This window comes from Topomyia yanbarensis, chromosome 2 (assembly GCF_030247195.1).
Source record: "Topomyia yanbarensis strain Yona2022 chromosome 2, ASM3024719v1, whole genome shotgun sequence".
In the NCBI taxonomy this organism is placed as follows: Eukaryota; Metazoa; Arthropoda; class Insecta; order Diptera; family Culicidae; genus Topomyia; species Topomyia yanbarensis.
Window position 1 is genome coordinate 29630910 of NC_080671.1, and position 19006 is coordinate 29649915.

Below are 19006 nucleotides of genomic sequence, written 5' to 3' on the forward strand. Positions count from 1 at the left end.
GAAACCAATACTACAGTAACCAGAGATGTCCCTAGCACCAAAGCCATCGACGATTGCCAACACCCTGTCTATCGGACGAAATCAGGACGTCATGTAAAAATCCCTCCAAGATATTAAAAAAATTAAAGGAGGGAGTATTGTGGCGCATCTGGCACCATTGCCATAAATAGATTGTATTCAACCCGATCACACAATCAGCCACACGATCAACCATCCCAGGTAGCATATGATACGATCACACATCACACTCACAAGATAGCTCACGCATTCTGTATATAGTTTAATGTATATAGCGCCAGTATTAATTAGACACTCGAAGACGATAGTCGTTTCATCGTTTCTCGCCATAAGTGCTATCCGAAGTCCGGTTCGAACCAATATTGGGAATTGATAAACCCCCATAAGTTCTTATTGGAACCGGAATTTGCAAGAATGGATTTGGAAGACCTAATCAATTGATTTTTATTTTTTTTTATATTTTTTTAACAGTTGCGTTTTGGCTTCGCCTCATCAGAAACCGACACTAACTTTTTGTCGGAATAGATTAGCGCCGACTTGACGCAAATCCCTTAAAACTAAAACACACTTTGTGTTTCAATCGAACGACTGATCAAACGTGATGTCCCGCCCGAGCAGCAGTTCTGTTTTAACACAGTGAAGCCAAAACTTGTCTTGGCTTAGCAGGCCTATGGGAAAGCACTATGCTATATTTCACCCTAAAGAGGAAAATATAGCATAGTAATTTATTTTTAATTAATTATCGAAACAATTGTTTGTCGAAGGACGGTAAATTTCCATCGGAGAACATTTTCTCGTTTGTAACAAATTGATTTGTTCCATCTCAATTAACAAAACTACCTTACTGTCTACCAGTTATAAATTTGACACCCTAGCGGACGATAGCTGAACTAGAATATAGAAAGCTCGATTATGGCAACTCTTACACAAAAAAGCCTACTTGTCTGCGTAAAATTATTCTCACTTACGCTAATCGCGGGAAAAGTGGAACAAATAAAAGTCCGAAGAAATGGAAATGATCAAAAGGGATTTATTCAAAAGCCAATCAGAACAAATTACGCGCGAACACACGATACCGCCAAAGGGTCAGAACACATGAACAGATTCCCGATAAGCTCGTCACTTTGGTGGAGACCGTTCTGGAGATTAGTTGCGTTTGAGTAAAAATTTAAAGTTTGCGTTGCGTGTGTAGAGTGTGAGGCAAAATTCTAGGTGCGAAACCCGTTTAATTGGTTTAGTGAATTGTGTGAACTAAGCTTTGTGCTAATCAGGTGACGCTACCCATTCAACGCGGGTGCTAGTTCTGGGTGAAGAACGCAACATCGTGGTCGAATCGCTAGTTGGCAAGCCGTTGGATCTCCACCAAAACCGTCACCGGCCGTCGTCATTTCTGGCCTACGGTGCGGCCTCCTAGCCTAATCGACCCGACAACAGCGAACTACGCTACTGCCACCCGAAGATCCTCGAAAACCCAAGCTCCGAGGGATTGTCATCGTCACCCTGCCGGCCGGCATAACAAGTAAGCTCGTTCCGTTACGGTTGTGCGCACTCACTAGAGAGAACAGAATAAAGTGTTAGCGGTAGTAGATTGGCCAATTGTATAGCACGTTTTGCCTTTCTCATATAAAGAAAGGCTATGCAATCACTGTAAAAATCGACTTTTTAACCGAGGCCCGGAGGGCCGAGTATCATACACCATTCGATTCAGTTCGTCGAGATCGGCAAATGTCTGTGTGTGTATGTATGTGTGTGTGTATGTGTGTGTGTATGTGTGTGTGTGTCATTTAAACTCACACAATTTTCTCAGAGATGGCTGAACCGATTTTCACAAACTTAGTTTCATCTGAAAGGTGTAACGCTCCCATAAGCTGCTATTGAATTTTTAGTTGATCCGACTTCCGGTTCCGGAGTTACGGGTTGAAAAGTGCGGTCACACAGCAAATTCCCATATAAACTGGTACCACCATAATGTTCAAATGATGTAAAACATATTAAAATTGATGTAACATTACTCTAGTTTGCGGGTCTGGATCACTAATGATCAATCAAAGCAGCTTTGACCACATTGGCCACCTATGACGGTTCATGACGCCCTCGGGGAACCCGCCAAGTTCCTAAGCTAATATCACACCCATTCCACAACGAATTCTCTACCGATTTTTACGAACTTAATTTCAAATGAAAGATACAGTAATGCCATTGACTGCTGCTGAATTTCATTCGGTTCTGACTCTTGCTTCCGGAGTTACAGGGGTGTTAGTAAGGATACACTGGAATTTACCATATAAATCGGTACAATCGTAATACCTCAGAGGCTAAAAACTATTGAAATGGTCACCAAATTACTTCTAATCGTAGATCTAGATCACTGATTTCCAATCAAACATTCTTTGAATATATTGTCCACTATCGACGATTCCGGAAGTCCAGAATTCCGGGCATATTCCACAATTAAAGTCACATCGGTGATGACTGAACCGATTTTCTCAAACCAAGTCTCAAATGGAAGGCAAAATATGCAGTTGAGTATTGCGTAGCCGCCCCTTCCCCCCCCTCCCCACCTTGCCCTTACACCTCCCTCCTTCATCACTCCCCTCTTCTTGGATCACCCTCACTCCCAGATTTCCTTCATCCACCCCGTATACCGAAATACGGGTTCCTGAATTACAGGGTGATACGTACGATCACGCAGCAAATCCCGATTCTAACGAATTCTGCGATGAATGTAAAAAGGTGATTTTTTTTCCAAAATGTAAACACAACTGTTGAATTTGTAGATCTAGGTCCCCAACAGTCATTCAAAGTCTCTTTGGCCACACTGGCCACCATCGACGGATCCGGAAGCATCCAAAGTCAGAATAACGGTTATATTGGTTTCTCGAAAATGGCTAGATTTGCTCAACTTAGTCTCAAATGAAAGGTGTTGCGTCCCCAGAAACTGATATTAAATTCCATCTCCATCCGACTTCCAGCACCGGAGTTACGGGTTGTGGAGGTCGATCACATAGAAAACTCCGATTCAAACCGATACCGCGATGAATGCAAAAAGGTGCTCTTATATATACTTACCAAGTGTAATAAGAATGAAAGACATTTCCATAAAGTTATATTGTACGAACCAGCTATTAAATCATAGTTTGGAGAAATGAGAAAGGCACAATTGCACCTCTAGGTGGATTAAAACAGGTTTTTTTCATTCACATTCGGTAGTCTTGGATCGTTGTGATTTACAAAATAAACGTGGGAAGCTAGCTAGGAAGTTTGGATTCTTGCTAATTTGTTTGATTCCTTTTTTTACTCAAGCTAGACTGATCTATCGTGCGCCTACACTGTGGTATCGTGGTTTCGAGATTTCTTCCCGATTCGCGTGATCAAAGAGTATACTGAACTACCGTAGGTTAGAGTAAGATCGGGAATACCTAACCCGCCCGAGTTAAGAGTCTTTGGCCGGACACCATCTGGTACAGTGATCGTTCTTAGGAAGGTGGCGCTTAAATCACTGTAACTTGGTAACCGTGTTACTTCAATTTCGGTAGTGAAGTCGCGAGGTTATGCGTTCAGTTGAAAGGAAGAAAGAAGCCGGTTACACGTTTAAACCGAAAACTTTGATTGACCTGGTCAATCCTAAGAAACACTACAAACAGAATCTCCTTCCACAACAAATTCACCCTGATGAGGCTAACAATCCAAAGGTTTTACCGGTATTTTTTCATTCAGTACAACGGCGTTTTAAAAATCGGGTAAAATTCCGGCAGAAAATCTTGAAACGGGACCCCTATATTGAAACGTTAGAAGTATTCTACTTCGAAATAATAAATTTATGTACCGGTCCAATCGTTACCCATTATTTGCATTGATCGGTGGCACACCCCCCGAAAGTTTCAACTTCAGAAATTTTATTTTTCAATTTTAAACCAAATTTGTCACTGGTTTTCATTAATTGAGGTTATTACGTATATTACGATTGCACAATGTTCATTTCAAAATCACAATTTCAGACCCCCGTCTGAATTTTTTCTCTGGATTCACCCTTGCTACAGATTGCCGATAGTTTGATCAGGATATTTATGCAGTTGAAGCTTCTAAAAACTTAGAATCAATGATACAACACCATCAGTTGTAGTAGCAAATCTGTAGCTGAATTTGTTAGATATAAATGTAGAAACGTCCAGTTTTCTGCATCCCTGCTCAGCTTATAAAACGCAAAGGACGTTAACCTCCCGGACCTATTCCACACCGAGTGATACCACAATGCGCTTATCAGCTTATCCGCCATCAAGCAAACTCTAATCCGCCTGACTTTCTTCCCTCGTTTTGATAGCCGTTTATTGCCAGCGGCAATCGTATCAGCTCTGTAACAACCCTGACGAATCCGACGCCGTCGTCTCCTAAGGCAATATGCCACCGGCTGGAAAAGTGTAGGTACCACCATCAAGGGGTGTTGTAGGTATTTGTTTAAAATCGTGCTCGTAATTATTGCCAGCATCGTGTCCCTTTTCATGCACCGAGCGAAAATTCCCAATACAATTCGACTTCTGCTGTGGCATGTAATTAAGATTATGGAAATTCCATCAAGCAATTGCGATACTGGAATTATTTTTTCTTTACCCCGTAAACCGGGTGGAAGGGTGCAGAAATGCAAGCAGTAACCCTCGGTATGGGAATTGCACCAAATCCCATTCGTGCGTCGTCGTCATCGTCGCCTGTTGGGATTTTGGAACTGTTGTGTGCTAGTGTAAAGCAATATCCGTCTGTCTGCCTACAGAAGGGAGGAACAAGTGTACTACAAGTTGCACATTGCTCGAGGGGTGAACGGTTTGGCCCCTGGCTTTGAACAAGAAATGAAAAGTCATCTCAATTATTGTCGCCAGTTTGCCACGGACGGACGGAGGGACGGGATGCATGCCGACATTTGAATTCGAGGAAATTCGATCCATTTCCATTGACCCGTGTGAACTGGTTTGGGTGGTTCGATTTTCAACTTTGACACGTAATTACAGACAATTACAGTCATTTGACTGAAAATTGGTGACTATTCTGTTTGAGAACCACCCTAAAACATCCAATTGGTAGAATAATTATAAAAATTGAACCCTATTTGTATGGGCACGTAGGGTAACATGCACTTGCCTTATGGCAGGAAAATGCGTGAAACACTGAAATGAGCATCGGCGTGGGTGGAGAGGAACTTAGCACAACCGTGGCTGATTAGAATGGTAAAACATTGTACTCGGTCCTGTAAACTATTTCTGATGGTTCGGCAGTCCTGCATTAGCGTGTCGAATTGTAGCGATTTGCTCGTTGCATTTATTTTTCGGATAGGGAGGGACAGAAGGATATTATTACCGACATGATTTATTTGTTTAATTTATTTTTTAATAAAAGTGTTTACTGACGCGTGGAAATATCATCTCACGTCGGCAAGGGATGCTGATATTTTAATCAAGTTATTGCTCGGGATTCGGTCAGATTTTAATTAGATTAGTGCTGGTTAATGTTTTAGAATAAATAAACAAATAGGGTTATGTTGATGTTGTATCTTTTCTTGTATGTATTAATTTTGGAAATGTATATCGTTATGCAAATTCGAAAATCTTTCCTCAAACTGTTAGTTTAAAGAAAAACAATGCTGAATTATTTGAGATGTTGATCCCAAATAAATTTTATCTAATTGTTTCGAGTTCATAAGTTTGCCGCCAAACAGGAATGATTGTTTCATACGGTTCCTGGTAGCAGCATAATTTTTACATAGCTAAAAAACAATTTCCTCATTCACGCCTCGAAATCTGTCATTACAAAACACTTTGCCATTTCAAACTTCGCAAACCTGAACCCATCACCCACCATCTCAAGGCCACGTGCCGTTCCAGAAGTTACCTGCTATTGCCACCGGCGGTTGTCCATAAATCAAGTCGATACCCGGCAGTTATTGTAAAGAAATCAGATCATCTCCCAGCGTTTAAACCAAACCAAATTTTAAATTCCGGCTTCAGTTCTAAACGAATGCCTTAAAAGCCGCCATTATCCCAGAAAACGACGATGTATGAGCGGCACGTGGCTCCGTAAAAGACAGATGGAATCGCAATCATCTTCTGCTGCTGCTCCCTGGCTGGGTTGTGGATGAAAGTGATTCCCATTGGATTGGTGGAGAGTGGCAGCAGACACGCGTACGCTAGAGGCCTGCTGCGATGGGATGGTGGTTATCTAAATAAACGAGGGGATTGAGATTAGGAACCGGTGACGATTTGACACATGCTTTCTTCGCTGGATGGCTGGTCGGACCGGAACATTATGCCAACTAGCAGTTTCCGATAGCGGGGAGTGGGGAGTTGTTGAAATGCAATACGAGTATGTTTTGGTGTAATAATCATACAAAATAAAACGGAAAAATGGTTGATATTTGATCGATAATGTAATATATTGACTCAAATTCCAAGTTGATTATCAATCGTGGATATTTGTGTATCCACTAGTATGAAGACGAGTTCTATTTGGATTTTGGCTCATTTACGAATACAGTAAATTACGTTTAAACAAATACTATGCGACGTCTTCCATTGATGAGCAATTTCATAAAAAATTAAAGAAAAAATAGAGCAATTAATTTATACTAGGTACTACTATATAAATATTTAGTGTACCATTAGAGCGGTAAAAAAAATATTATTAGGCTCACCCCTTAGTGTAGTATCTTAGCAACCTATGATATTCAAAAATGATCATTGTAGCCATAACTTGTCTACTACAGAATAAAAGAGGATAACCTTGATAGTTCAGTTTGTATGACGAGGAAAACTTCAACTGAACCGTGTTTAAACCAGCAGTTTTGCAGTTATAGTAAGGATTAGGAAGGTTTCGATTTTGCTTTTGGAAAATGTTTTCTTGGACAAAAGTGAACTTGGTTTTGGGTCACTTTTGGAGCTATTACGAGAGACGTTTCTTACAAATGAGACCACGTGTTCCAAGAGAAAATTATTATTTCACAACGAATTTTGAGAATAAAGGATTCATATAGGGATGTTCTGTGTAATGGTTTTCGTTCTCGTTAACGCTTAGAGATGTTCGATGTTATTAGTTTTTAAGTGATGCTAGATTCGGCCTTCTGTTGGCGAATTGAAATGTTTGTAACTAGAAGTCATTTTTTCCATTTTCTTCACATCAAGAACATTGTACCGCTAAAGTTCATGTTCAGAAGAACACTGTTGTAAGTTCGGAAGTCTTGGTCGTTCTAAAGTTTAGTTTCATTACCATATTTTCACTCTATTTTTTTAAGATTCTCACACCAAATTTCACCGCATAACACTGATCGGCTGGCCCACTTGTTTACCATTAATCCGGTTAGGCAAAAAACGGCGAACAAATTGATGAACCTTGTCAGTGAGGAGATAGTTAGGTAAAGAAAACCCAGGGAAGATGTGAGTTTGAACTGACATAGGTCTTTATTCTGTTAGCTGTGACTACTGTTAAACACAATCGTTGGTAGTATTCATTGGGGGATGGTGATCTGGTGTAATGTGCTCAAATCGAAAATAACTTTCTTTCACGATTTACGGTTTTGAAGACAAGGCAACAATAGACTTCTTGTCTAATGCAATTATTTATACATTCATTATGTACGAAAAAAGTATTTTCCAGTGACGCAGTACTACACATACGACCGTCACAAGACCAGACGTCCAACCATTTCTACGTCAAGGAGCGCTTCGGCTCCTTATAACTCTTGATAAAATTATCTACAACAAGAAATTCAGTAAGATTTATAAAGCTTAGAATTGTAGTTACTCAATGAACCAATAAAAAAGGACATAAATCTAAAGAATTTCGGGAAATGGCATAAAAAATCGATTTTTAACTGATATTTTAATGTAAAATCCGTTTAGTTTCCTTCAAAATAATGGGGAGAAAATATTTCCGTGGTTCATCGACTGGCTACACAGATTATGCATTCTCATAAAAAAATCGAGTCAATCCATTGAATAGTTTTCGAGTTATTATATACGCCAATTTGAAAAATGCAATTTAGAGAAAAACGCTCAATGCTAACAATCAAGCGAATAAAAAAGAAGTAAATTTTTTTATCCACTGCACCAGATGCTCCCCTTAAAACAGTCATCACCATGTTTCGGCAAATTGTCGCAAACCAAAATTGTCTCAGTGACCACACCGTCGATCTCAACTTCTTTTGTAGGTACTTACAGACGGTCTACGAAAAAGGGTGGTCGCTAGTATTGTCATTTGTTCATTTTATATTAGATATAAGGCAGTCTTGAAGAGCTGATAAGTATATATCCTGATATAATGCCAGTATTATACCAGAAAAGGTGAACTATAGTGCTATTACTGTGCGGTACTAATGCTATTATATAGCACCAGTGCACAGATGCTATTAGAATGCTTGAATTGGCTGTCGTTTTCCGCAGTGTGGTTTTGCAACGATTTTTTTTATGTTTTCTTTTCGGCATGATGTACAAAAAGGAAAACGTTAAAAATACAGTAATTGACTCCTTTCTTATGCATTGTAATGAATATCCTTATCGAATTTCGTTCTCACACGATATGAATAAAACGGTACTACACAGTAAAAAATGTACTTTTTAAGTGGTCTGTTAAAGGTTGTAGATATCGTCAAATACAACACAAAATCACGTATGATTAATTGATTTATAAAAACGAACAATTTTTCAGGATTTTCAGCACGAAAATATTTTCTACTCTGTCATTTTTCAATAGATTTTTAATTCTCTAAGTACTTTGGCAAGAAGAAGAAATGACCTTTTCAACGGTATGATAAATAATGTACTTTTGTTAAAAATACTGTGCGGTTCTGGGACAACAATATGAAAGTACCCATGATTTTACGATTTTTCATTAAAAATATGAAAATTGTTCTACATTTTTATTGGGAAGCGTCTTCGTTTAACAGGAGATTTAGGGACCTATTTTGGTCAAAATCGGTTGAAAAATGGCAGGGTTTTTAATTTTTTTTCCAAATTAGAACCTTGCTCGCATGAATTTTTAAGAGGACAGTCTCATAAAATATTCAAAAAATAGATTTTTTTGCTCGATTACGTATACATTCAAAAGTATTTATGTGAACTTTGGGCTTGAAATTGGAAAAAAATAACGGAAGATATAATTATAGTGCGAGACAATACCTCACTAACCCCTTAAGAGTTCATGCGAGCAAGTTTCTAATTTGGAAAAAAATAATAATAACTGCCATCTTTCAACCGATTTTGATGATAAATAGGTAGTTTAAGTGCAAAATCAAACGCTCTTTCTAAATTTTTATCAAAATTTAGACGCTTCTTTAGAAGAATGTTGAGTAAATTTCATAATTTGCAAGGAAAAATTGAAAAATTATGGTTGATTTCGTATTGTTATCCCAAAACTACAAAGTATCTTTAACAAAAGAACATAACATTCCGATCAGAATGAAATAGCAAGATTATAACAGAATGCAATTTTCGTAGTTAGCTGTGCTATAAATCTGGTCTCGGTAGTAGTTAAAATAACAGAAAATTATAAAAAGTAGCAGTGAGAGATATAGTTTTGAAATGTTTCTGTTATGTGTTTCTGATCAGGATAGCATACCGTTGGAAAGGCCATTTCTTCTTCTTTCTAGAACACTCAAAAAATTAAAAATCGGTTGAAAAATGACCAAGTAGAAAATTTTTTGATTCCGAAAGCTCTGAAAAATAGATTTTGAGAGTGCACATTTTTCAAACAATGTGTTGTATTGCATTTGGGGCAATCTACAACCTATACTAGATCGTTTGAAAAGTACAAAATCAGTGTAGCACCGTGTGATGTTTTATGAAAAGTTACTTTAGTAAGTCTCGAACACAGGGACCTCGCCTCGTCCCTCACGGCAAGTGAGCAGCTTTTGCTGTCTAGGCTGTACAGTGAAGACCCGACCCTTGGCGAATTTTAGGCTGATAAAACAGGGAGATTGATAAAATCGGGACATATATTTTTCTGTCTTTTTATAAAAACGAAGATCTTAAAATATTCTTCTTTGGTTCTTAGATATAACCTCGCAACTCTTTCTGATTATTTGCTTTAAGTTGCCCTTAAGGGGGTCTGACAGTGCAAAATTAAAAAAAATATTATTTTTATTTTTGCATTTTTCGGATCTCTAGGATAAGAAATATATGCCTAAGAAAGGATTTACTCGAATTCAACATGGTTCGACTGCTAGAGCCCATCAAACTACCAACTATCAATTTTCATATGAAGCTGATAAAATCGGGTCAAAAAGCTGATAAAATCGGGGGTAGATGAAATCGGGGGCTGATAAAATCGGATCTCCACTGTATTGCATGCGTTAGAATGAAATGAAATATACTGAATATAATCTTCAAGGGGAGTTTCATAACGAATAAATTCACAGAATTATATCGGCTTTATATTTGCTGTTTAGTGGCACTAAATGCACATGTAAAGCATACATGCTTTAAAGATCCTTGAAGCATGAACACCTAATATCAACTTTATATACGTATACATATATATGCTATATTTCGACTGTGCATGTATGCAATAATGATGCTAATATTGAGCTTTATTGCATTGTTAATGCTGCAATGGAGTTTCAATGCAACATTAATGCAAATATATACCCAATATTGTGCAATGGCTTAATGCTTATGGTAACTTGGGTTCTTTCAATTATTTTTGGCGCGGAAGAAAGTCACCAAGGGCCCGAATGAGGACCATAGATATAATTTCAAACCGAGGAATCGGTTTAATTTCAACATCCGTTTGATCATAAGGGGACTTTCCCGAAGTTTTTGTCAAATAATATTATAAAGAGGGTTTCCAATTTCAGAGATTCCTAATGTGTTGGACTGTTTTGATACTGGTTGCAACCTGAAGAATCGAATATAAACATCTCAGCTGTTACCTAACCGATTTTAAATCTGTCTTCACCACTGAAAATGATTGTTAACATATTGCACTGAAAAATAGAATAATAGGGTAAGTTGGCGGGTTTCCGCGTCACATATTTTTGTCTCTAAAAATAGAGAAATTGCATCAAACACTTTTAAAAAAAATCAGAGATGTTGCCAACAGTCTGCTCTTTCAAGCCGCATGTTCTATTTTGCAAGATCTACCTACATCAAAGCGGCAAAAATTGAAAATTGAAAACACCGCCAACTAGCCCTGGTCTCTCCTACCATATGAGTCTATGAACAACTGTTCAAATTCTGAGCTCGATCCCTAAAACTATTTTTGCGCCCACTGTTTAAAGTTTACATGGGATTTTGTAAGGGAAAATTAACTTCACAAAATAATTCCTCCAGGTGTCGCCCATTGCCTCCAAAAACTAAATCGGTATGTGGAAATTTAACAAAGAGACAAAGTCTTGAAGACCACGAAACGATCTGAGGCTTGAGAAACAAGTTATTAAGCAGAGACGGATTGATTTTTTCTAGCACCACTGCTGCTTGTTGTTTAACTATATTCAATATTGTTTGAATCTTCTCTTAACCCTAGAACGTTGCCCTGTGGTACAAATGTACCCCACGCCTTCTTTGGAGTCGTGTGAAAACGAGAATTCGGCATTTACCGACCTCACCATACTTAAATTTAGAGTGCCTAGTAAGAGTAGAAAAAGGTGGTTTGCTTATAGCCTTTGTGAAAGAAGGTGTCAAAGTTGGCGTGGGGTACATTTGTACCCCAGTGTACGGTTGCCGTTAGTGCTTCGTCAGATTTCGTGCTGTCAGTGGAAATGTGATTCGTGACAATACCAGTTTATATATTGGTTGTGTTATTGCGTAAATAACAACTAGTATTATATGATCGTTTTTAATAATTTATTTAATTTATTTAATTTAATTTTGAAGCGGTTAAAAAAATTGTTCTCATTTTTGCTGATTTTTTATTGTTTTATTGTTTATATTTTATAGTTTTTCAAAGCAATTGTCTCGCAAGTATAATTTGCGCACAGTAACTGCAGTAACAGTAACGTTGCGTGTTACCAATGAATTACTGGTCAGAAATATTTTTTCATTTCAATTTCCACCCCATTTCGTGGTATTTTCCAAAACACGATTTTTAAACTTTCACTCTTCAAAATAATTGCACTTTTTCAAAAATATTGAAATTCCATTTTTTTACCGTTTCAAGACCATTCTTTGAACTTTTAGAATCATTTGTTTTTTTTTTAAATCGATTCAAAATTCGCAAAATTATAGTAAGCGATTTTTTCACTTTTTATTTTGTTCACACCAATTTATGTATCATTGATTCAATAAATTCCTTACTTTCACTTACACAGCTGTTTTCGAAATTTAAAAACGAAGAAAGTGATGTATTATACATTTCGTTTGTTTGCATTTTTACCTTCGAAAAATGCGATCAAGCGCGTGGGGTACATTTATACCCCAGTGCAATGTTCTAAGGTGGAAAACGCAACGTTCTAGGGTTAAGAATGTAATAGACATTTCCACAATTATTTTGAACATAATCGGTCGTGGAGTCATAGTTTGAAGAAATGAGAAAGGCACAATTGCACCGTTAAGTGGATTAAAACAGGTTTTTCGGTTTGATTTCCCTCTCCCGCAGTGCACTCACTCTGATCGTTACATTCACACCATCATCGTCATAATCATCACCTGAATCTAGGAAGAATTCAAAATAGACGACGAACACGAATCCACATCGGATTGGCTTTGCAGCCCATTTTCGATATTCTTCAGCACATTTAAATGTTCCATCACTAAATTTATTTCAACTTTTGGCTTTACTATAAACCTTTTGTACTTTTATTTTCCAGCACTGCCTCTTCGCTATCCAACCAGTTCGAGACCACTGTTCCTTGTTGATAGAGGCACACAGACAAAGAGCTTGTTATAGATAACGGTTACACACAATAGCACTCACTATCATGATAATTAATTTGGCATTTATTTTAATTGCTTCGTTTCTTAACGACCGTTGGATAAGGTGAAGAAAACGATCACATTATCAATTTATATGTTCACATTATTTTCCCCTTATTACTCGGTTTATCTCCTTACTCAATCATAAACTAGAAATCGATTCAGCACTATTTTATATCCCAGCAAAACTGCTGTATGGATTTCCCAACAATAATCAATCAGCAAAATTACTCCACTCGCCGGCACTTGATAGTTTCGCTTGTCACAACGTCCATCTTGGAAGCACACCAAGCTCACTACCAAACCGATAAGAATGGCAACAGTTTTTTTACGCAGGGGATACAGGCCGCGTAAATGGAAACCGCGTAAACTTCAAAATCCGCGTAAAAAATACCGCACAAAAAAAATCGCGTGAAAAAACATGAGTGTATTTCACTTCATTTCCTATTCAATTGTTTAATTTTCTTAATGCACATCATTCATTTCATAAACAAGAATGGTCGCTTGGTGAACGAAAGCTTTCGTAAATTTTACATATTTGGTGTACATTGCAGGAATGTTATTGTTGATAACGACGTTATTTTTCGTGAAAGAAACGCAATTTCGTTTATTTTAGTAAATGTTTATGTATATGATGAACGTTTTCATTGTCGCACGAATTCATTTCGTTTATCTTAGAAAAGTTTTCGTATTTATTAGCCTTTTATTGTTTACAGCCGATCTTTTGGGATCGATATTTGACAACACCGATTTTTTTAGTTAAAAAAACAGATCTGGCAAAATCGATTTTATTGTGGTATGAAGAAATGGTCGCTTGATGAACGAAGATTTTCGTAAACTTTACTTATTTAGTGTACATTGCACGAATGTTGTCGTTGAAAACGGCATTAGTTTTCGTGAATGAAACGAAATGTTTTGTTTATTTTAATAAACAAACGTCTATGTATATTACGAACAATCTCGTCGGTCGCACGAATTCATTTCGTTTATCTAAGAGAAGTTTTCGTATTTAATAGAATATTCTTTTGGCATTGCTCCGGCAGAGAAAGACTTGAACTTATTCATACAAAACCAACGAGCAGTTTGCGATGGCTCAACAGAATCCGTACTGCTCCGGATTCTGGATCAACTGGAAGCGGAAGAGGTTTAGAAAATCTTCCTGAAACCGGCAGACACGGATACGGCTACTAAATAGTCAGACCGAGACCGTCGTGATGATCAACACTTATTTGACGTATAGCAACAATGACTCCATATTGAAGCTCTGTTGACGTTGACGGTTCGACGAATGGTGCTCGTAAATATTATAAAGATATTCGTATATAGCAGCGAACAATTCGTTTGTCGAACGAAGCAGTTTCGTAATAAGCCAACGAAAGTCGTTTCGTGGTTTTCACGAAAAACTCGTAACAAAAAATAAATGTGTTTCAATAGAACTACGAACGATTCATTATATGTACGAAAAATTCGTATATTTTATGAAAATTATCTGTACGGAACTAATGCACAGCGATTTACGAATATATTCTATCAGTGAACAAACCATAGTCTGAAAAATGCTTTAATACTTTTCTACAACTGATATTCAACTAAATAGGTAAAAAAGTTTTTTTATACGTGTTGCATATGTTGCGTGGGTACCAATGCTACTTTACTGCTAGCACCTGCTATTAATGTAGAATACATTTAAGCTTTCAATATAGGGGTCCCGTTTCAAAATATCGGCTGTGGCGCCGTGTCAGATTTTGAACGTTAATAACTTCTATCATACTTAACAGAATGATTTGATTTTTAGGCCAATTTGTCGAAAATATGTTCCTCTATGTAGTATTAAAATTTGGAGTATGTATAATATGCACTAATAATGAAAAAACTATGTTTTGAAATTTTTTCTCGAAAACTACTCGGAAATGGTGAAAATTTTTAGAGCATCTCGATCAGAGCCGTCAATATGGTGCACCAACCGAACACTTAAATGATGAAAAATTTTAAATATAAGTCCGTTACAGATTTGTTTCTATTATCATTCGTATTTGGCTGCTTTGGGCGAACGGAGGACTGTACAATACCGAGAAGAAAATATGTATGAGCTGTACACGGCTGGTGGATGAATCAGTTTGGGTCATTACGTGCTACTTGCAGAGACTATCACTTTCAATTCCGATGTTTGGAAGATAGCGTACACTCACTGACACAGGAAAGAACCGATTTTCCATCATCTGACCGAAGCTCGTTGGTGATTGGTTCCCGCTAATTTCATGCACCGAGCCGCAAATCTCAGAAAGAATTTCATTCGTTTGCAGCAAGTCTTGTTAAATGTCCGAAGACTGTATGTCAACACCAGGAGAGAATGTCGTTATTAGGATTCATCTTCGTGCATTAATTTAGGCAGCTCCATACTAGTAATCAGACCGCCAACTACATGTGTGACATCGCCAGGCTGGCTTCGTTTCACAGGCAGGAAAGATTTCAATACGGGTGCCGAAAAGCAAAAAATCACAGACACGAGTGCTAACGCTTCCGGATCGTTGAAGGTGACCGTCGAGGATAAGAAACCAAAGGATGCAGCGAGAAAAAGATCACTGCACACCTATCAAGAATGCTGCCCCTAAGATCACTGCCAGCAAGAAGTAAATTCGCGCGTCCCAACTGTTGCCAAAATAGTTCTTTTCAGCACTAACAAAATCTGGTGAAGAGTTATTAGAGCAAATTTTCCGTTAATGCTATTTCTGATATTTCTGGCTTGTAAATCTATTCAAATTGTGATGAATACTAAATAATGGAGTTTATTCATCGGCAAACATAATCCGCTTTTTATTTTCAATAAAAATAAACGAGTTGTGTACAAGACACGACCACAGATACATTGAGCAGCATTAAGACCATGCGCGATTTTTTTCCATTATATATTCGTCCTAATAAAGGACGGTTTGCTAACAACTATGTTTTGGGATACGGGACGAGAATCCTTTAGCGGACCTTACACGTTCAATATTTTTGTCAATAAGAGTATTGACGATATTGTTACAAATTGATTGGGATTGAAATAATCCCATTTGAAATCCATATCGTCAATACTACTTTTTTCATTACATGTACAATACTTTAGTCAATACTTTCTAATCTCCCAACCAATTCCTCGCCCAAATTACTTTTTGTCTGAAAATTCCAATGAGTATCAACATATTTGAAGTACGGGTTCCTTATGTATTCTACATCTCTCCGGTTATGTCTCTGACATTACCCACCCTTCTTTTTTTTAAGCAACATCTTTTTTTGTTCATTCGGACAATATGTACACTACTTTCTAGCTCAAGTTTACAGAAGTGAACTTTCCATACATCCATAATAATTGATACACATTACTGACAAAGATTGGCTCAAGCAAAACCCGTCGTCACATGTGACAGCTTTAGAAAGAAGGTATATATTGACGGTGACAAAATCAAGGCACGACTACGTGATTTGACATAGAGTACATGCAATTGAGCCGTTGGAAAGTTCAACTCTCAACACAGAGAGGTAGAAAGCGTTTTGATGTAGAGACCTCTTCTCCAGTATATTTGCGATGAAATGCTAAACCTATCTATTCCTTCCTACCTACTTAAACAACACACACAAAACTCAAGACACGTTTTGAACATACTAATAATAGATTCCTACGTGCCTTTGCTGTTGTCGGTTTAGGAAAAACCAAGGGGTTTCCAACAGCGTTGATTACATGTCACTCGCGAAAAAAATTACCTAGATTATTTCATGGTTTTAAAGATTATTCTTTCGAAAGTCCGATTAATAATTGATTACACGATTACTGTAAAATTCCTCAATTACTCTAGATTACTTGGAATCAAAGTGAATTCCTGTTTGTAATTACTTCAGATTATTAGATTATTTTAAGTGGAATCTGCTCATCGCTATTTTATTAGATAATCCATTTAACCATTCTAGTTCTGCTGGATCATTTTTACTTTAAAAGCCACAACGTATGTGAACTGACAAAAATCAAAACGACAATTCGGATAAATAAGAAACTGTTGTTTGCTTGTTTATTTATCATTTCTTATACACAATCTTTAACAACTAATAATTAAACGATTTTCTTGTGTTGATTACAAGGGAAATTCAAATGACCTATGCTCACAAAGAGAAAAACACATCAGTCTTTTTGGATATAGAGGGGCTGCATCACCATGCAGGCCCGTAGCGTGCGGTTGGCCCACGTCAAGGGCGCTAACCTTAGAGGGGCACTGAAATCTTCATCTGTGTTATAAAATAAGTGAAGATAAATCATAAATTATTGCTCGAAATGAAAAGACCGACGAATAATTTCTGATTTATCTCTTTAATGCTATAGAAAAGATCGTGAAGAAAGTTAGATCTTTTATCATTGTGAAGATTTAACTCCATCCGTACCGTGAAAATTGAAGTCTCTTCAGTGCCGCTAGAAGTAACCCAAAATCATAACGTTCTCGGTAACTATCCTAGACCCAACCAATCCTGCACTAAAATGCAACTCTGATTGAAATGTTTGGGATTTTTGTTGTTCCTGATATACAGAACAGCAGAAACAGTCACAGATGTCCCCACAAGGGGATCGTTTTCTTGCATTTAATGCAAAACATGACGCGCGGTATGAACACGCAGACGAACCTTGTCGAAGAACATTTGCTTAGACAACACAATCGCAGACGCGATACGAGTTTGGAGGGGCATACAATTTTATCCCATCCTGTGATTCAAAATCTCACTCACTGGAGAAAGGGGTCCTTGAAAACGCCAACCCTATTCACCCCATGCAATATCAGATCGATTCAGTAACCCCGCCGTCGATCTCAACTATATGAACAGACATGTAGACACGGTAGTCCTTCAGATAAAACTTGTCGTTCGTAATGTCAGTTGCTTGCTTTAGATAGGAGATCACTATTCTGAGTTTATGTGGTAAAACATACTGTAGCGGCTGAATTTTTTTTCGAAAGCTTTAGAGTCTTTGATCCGAAAGAAGATCAGACATGGCACGACCTAGTTTAATACGTATGATTTTTTAAACGAGAATCGGACTCTCTTCGATGGTGAATCTTGTTTGACATCCATTTATCCTACTGTCTTTTTCAGGAGAATTCATTTATACGCGGGCCTAGAACCCAGCGAAAAGTGAAAACTTAAAGAATAGGAACGGTGGGACAGAAACTACGGGAGATACTAGAAATTTAAAAACGAGTCAGGAGATAATAAAGCAAAAGTGTGATCGCCTATCGTTTCTCGATGTATGGCTGGATGCTAATTCGTGTTAATTCCAATCTAATGATACGCACCGTACTCATCAATTGACTAACCAGTTCACAGCTCCTAAAAATTGTCTTCTCAGTATACTGGTCTTGATATACAGTCTCCTGAATAAATGCCCCGCCCGTTGCCATCAAACACCCACCGTGAACTGATTCCACACATGAACAGTTCAAGATTTGTGCGATAATTTAGATAAAATGAACGATAGTCAAACACGAACGATTTGCGATCGAATCTTTTAGATATCGAGTTTTTCGGCGTTGTTACAGGTTTTCAGCCATTGGAAATAAATGAAACGGTTGGTGAAGGAACAAATATTCAAATAAATTTTTCGGAATGTTGTATGATAGAGGCGGGTTGTATTCCAAAATCGCTTGCTCAGTTGACCGATCCGCACGTATAGTCTCCCGAAAAAATTCGTCCGTTGCCTTTAAACATCTAACGATAACTGATTTTACGAAGTCTCCTAAAAAAACGCCTCGTCAATCGCATTCAAGCACTTGACTACGAATGATATTGCAAATAAAACCTGCAAAGTTCTCTTGGTGCTCTATATTGATGTCTACCCGGTTAGATTGCCACAACGTTGAACAATTTCCCACCAAGGACGCTAGTCTTGGGAGAGCACTGAAAATTTTATTTGCTTCATTGACTAAGTGTAGATAAATCACTCCGGATATGTGTGCAATTTCCAAGTGCACACTAAATTATTACTCGAAAGTCGAACTGAAAGGGGCGCAAAACTGAGACTCTGCCAAGGGCGCAAGATAACCACGCTACGGCTCTGTCAGCATGGTCTTTCACCGATATTA

The 19006-nt window shown here is 37.7% G+C and overlaps 1 protein-coding gene across 1 annotated transcript in view; it reads right to left on the minus strand.

Annotated features, from left to right (window-relative positions):
* Positions 1–6039: 6039 nt before the first annotated feature.
* LOC131679378 (uncharacterized) overlaps positions 6040–19006 on the minus strand; it is a 60289-nt gene continuing 47322 nt past the window's right edge. The window contains exon 6 of the mRNA XM_058960091.1: positions 6040–6222. Coding sequence (XP_058816074.1) covers positions 6040–6222 — 183 coding nt within the window. The remainder of the gene's footprint in view (positions 6223–19006) is intronic.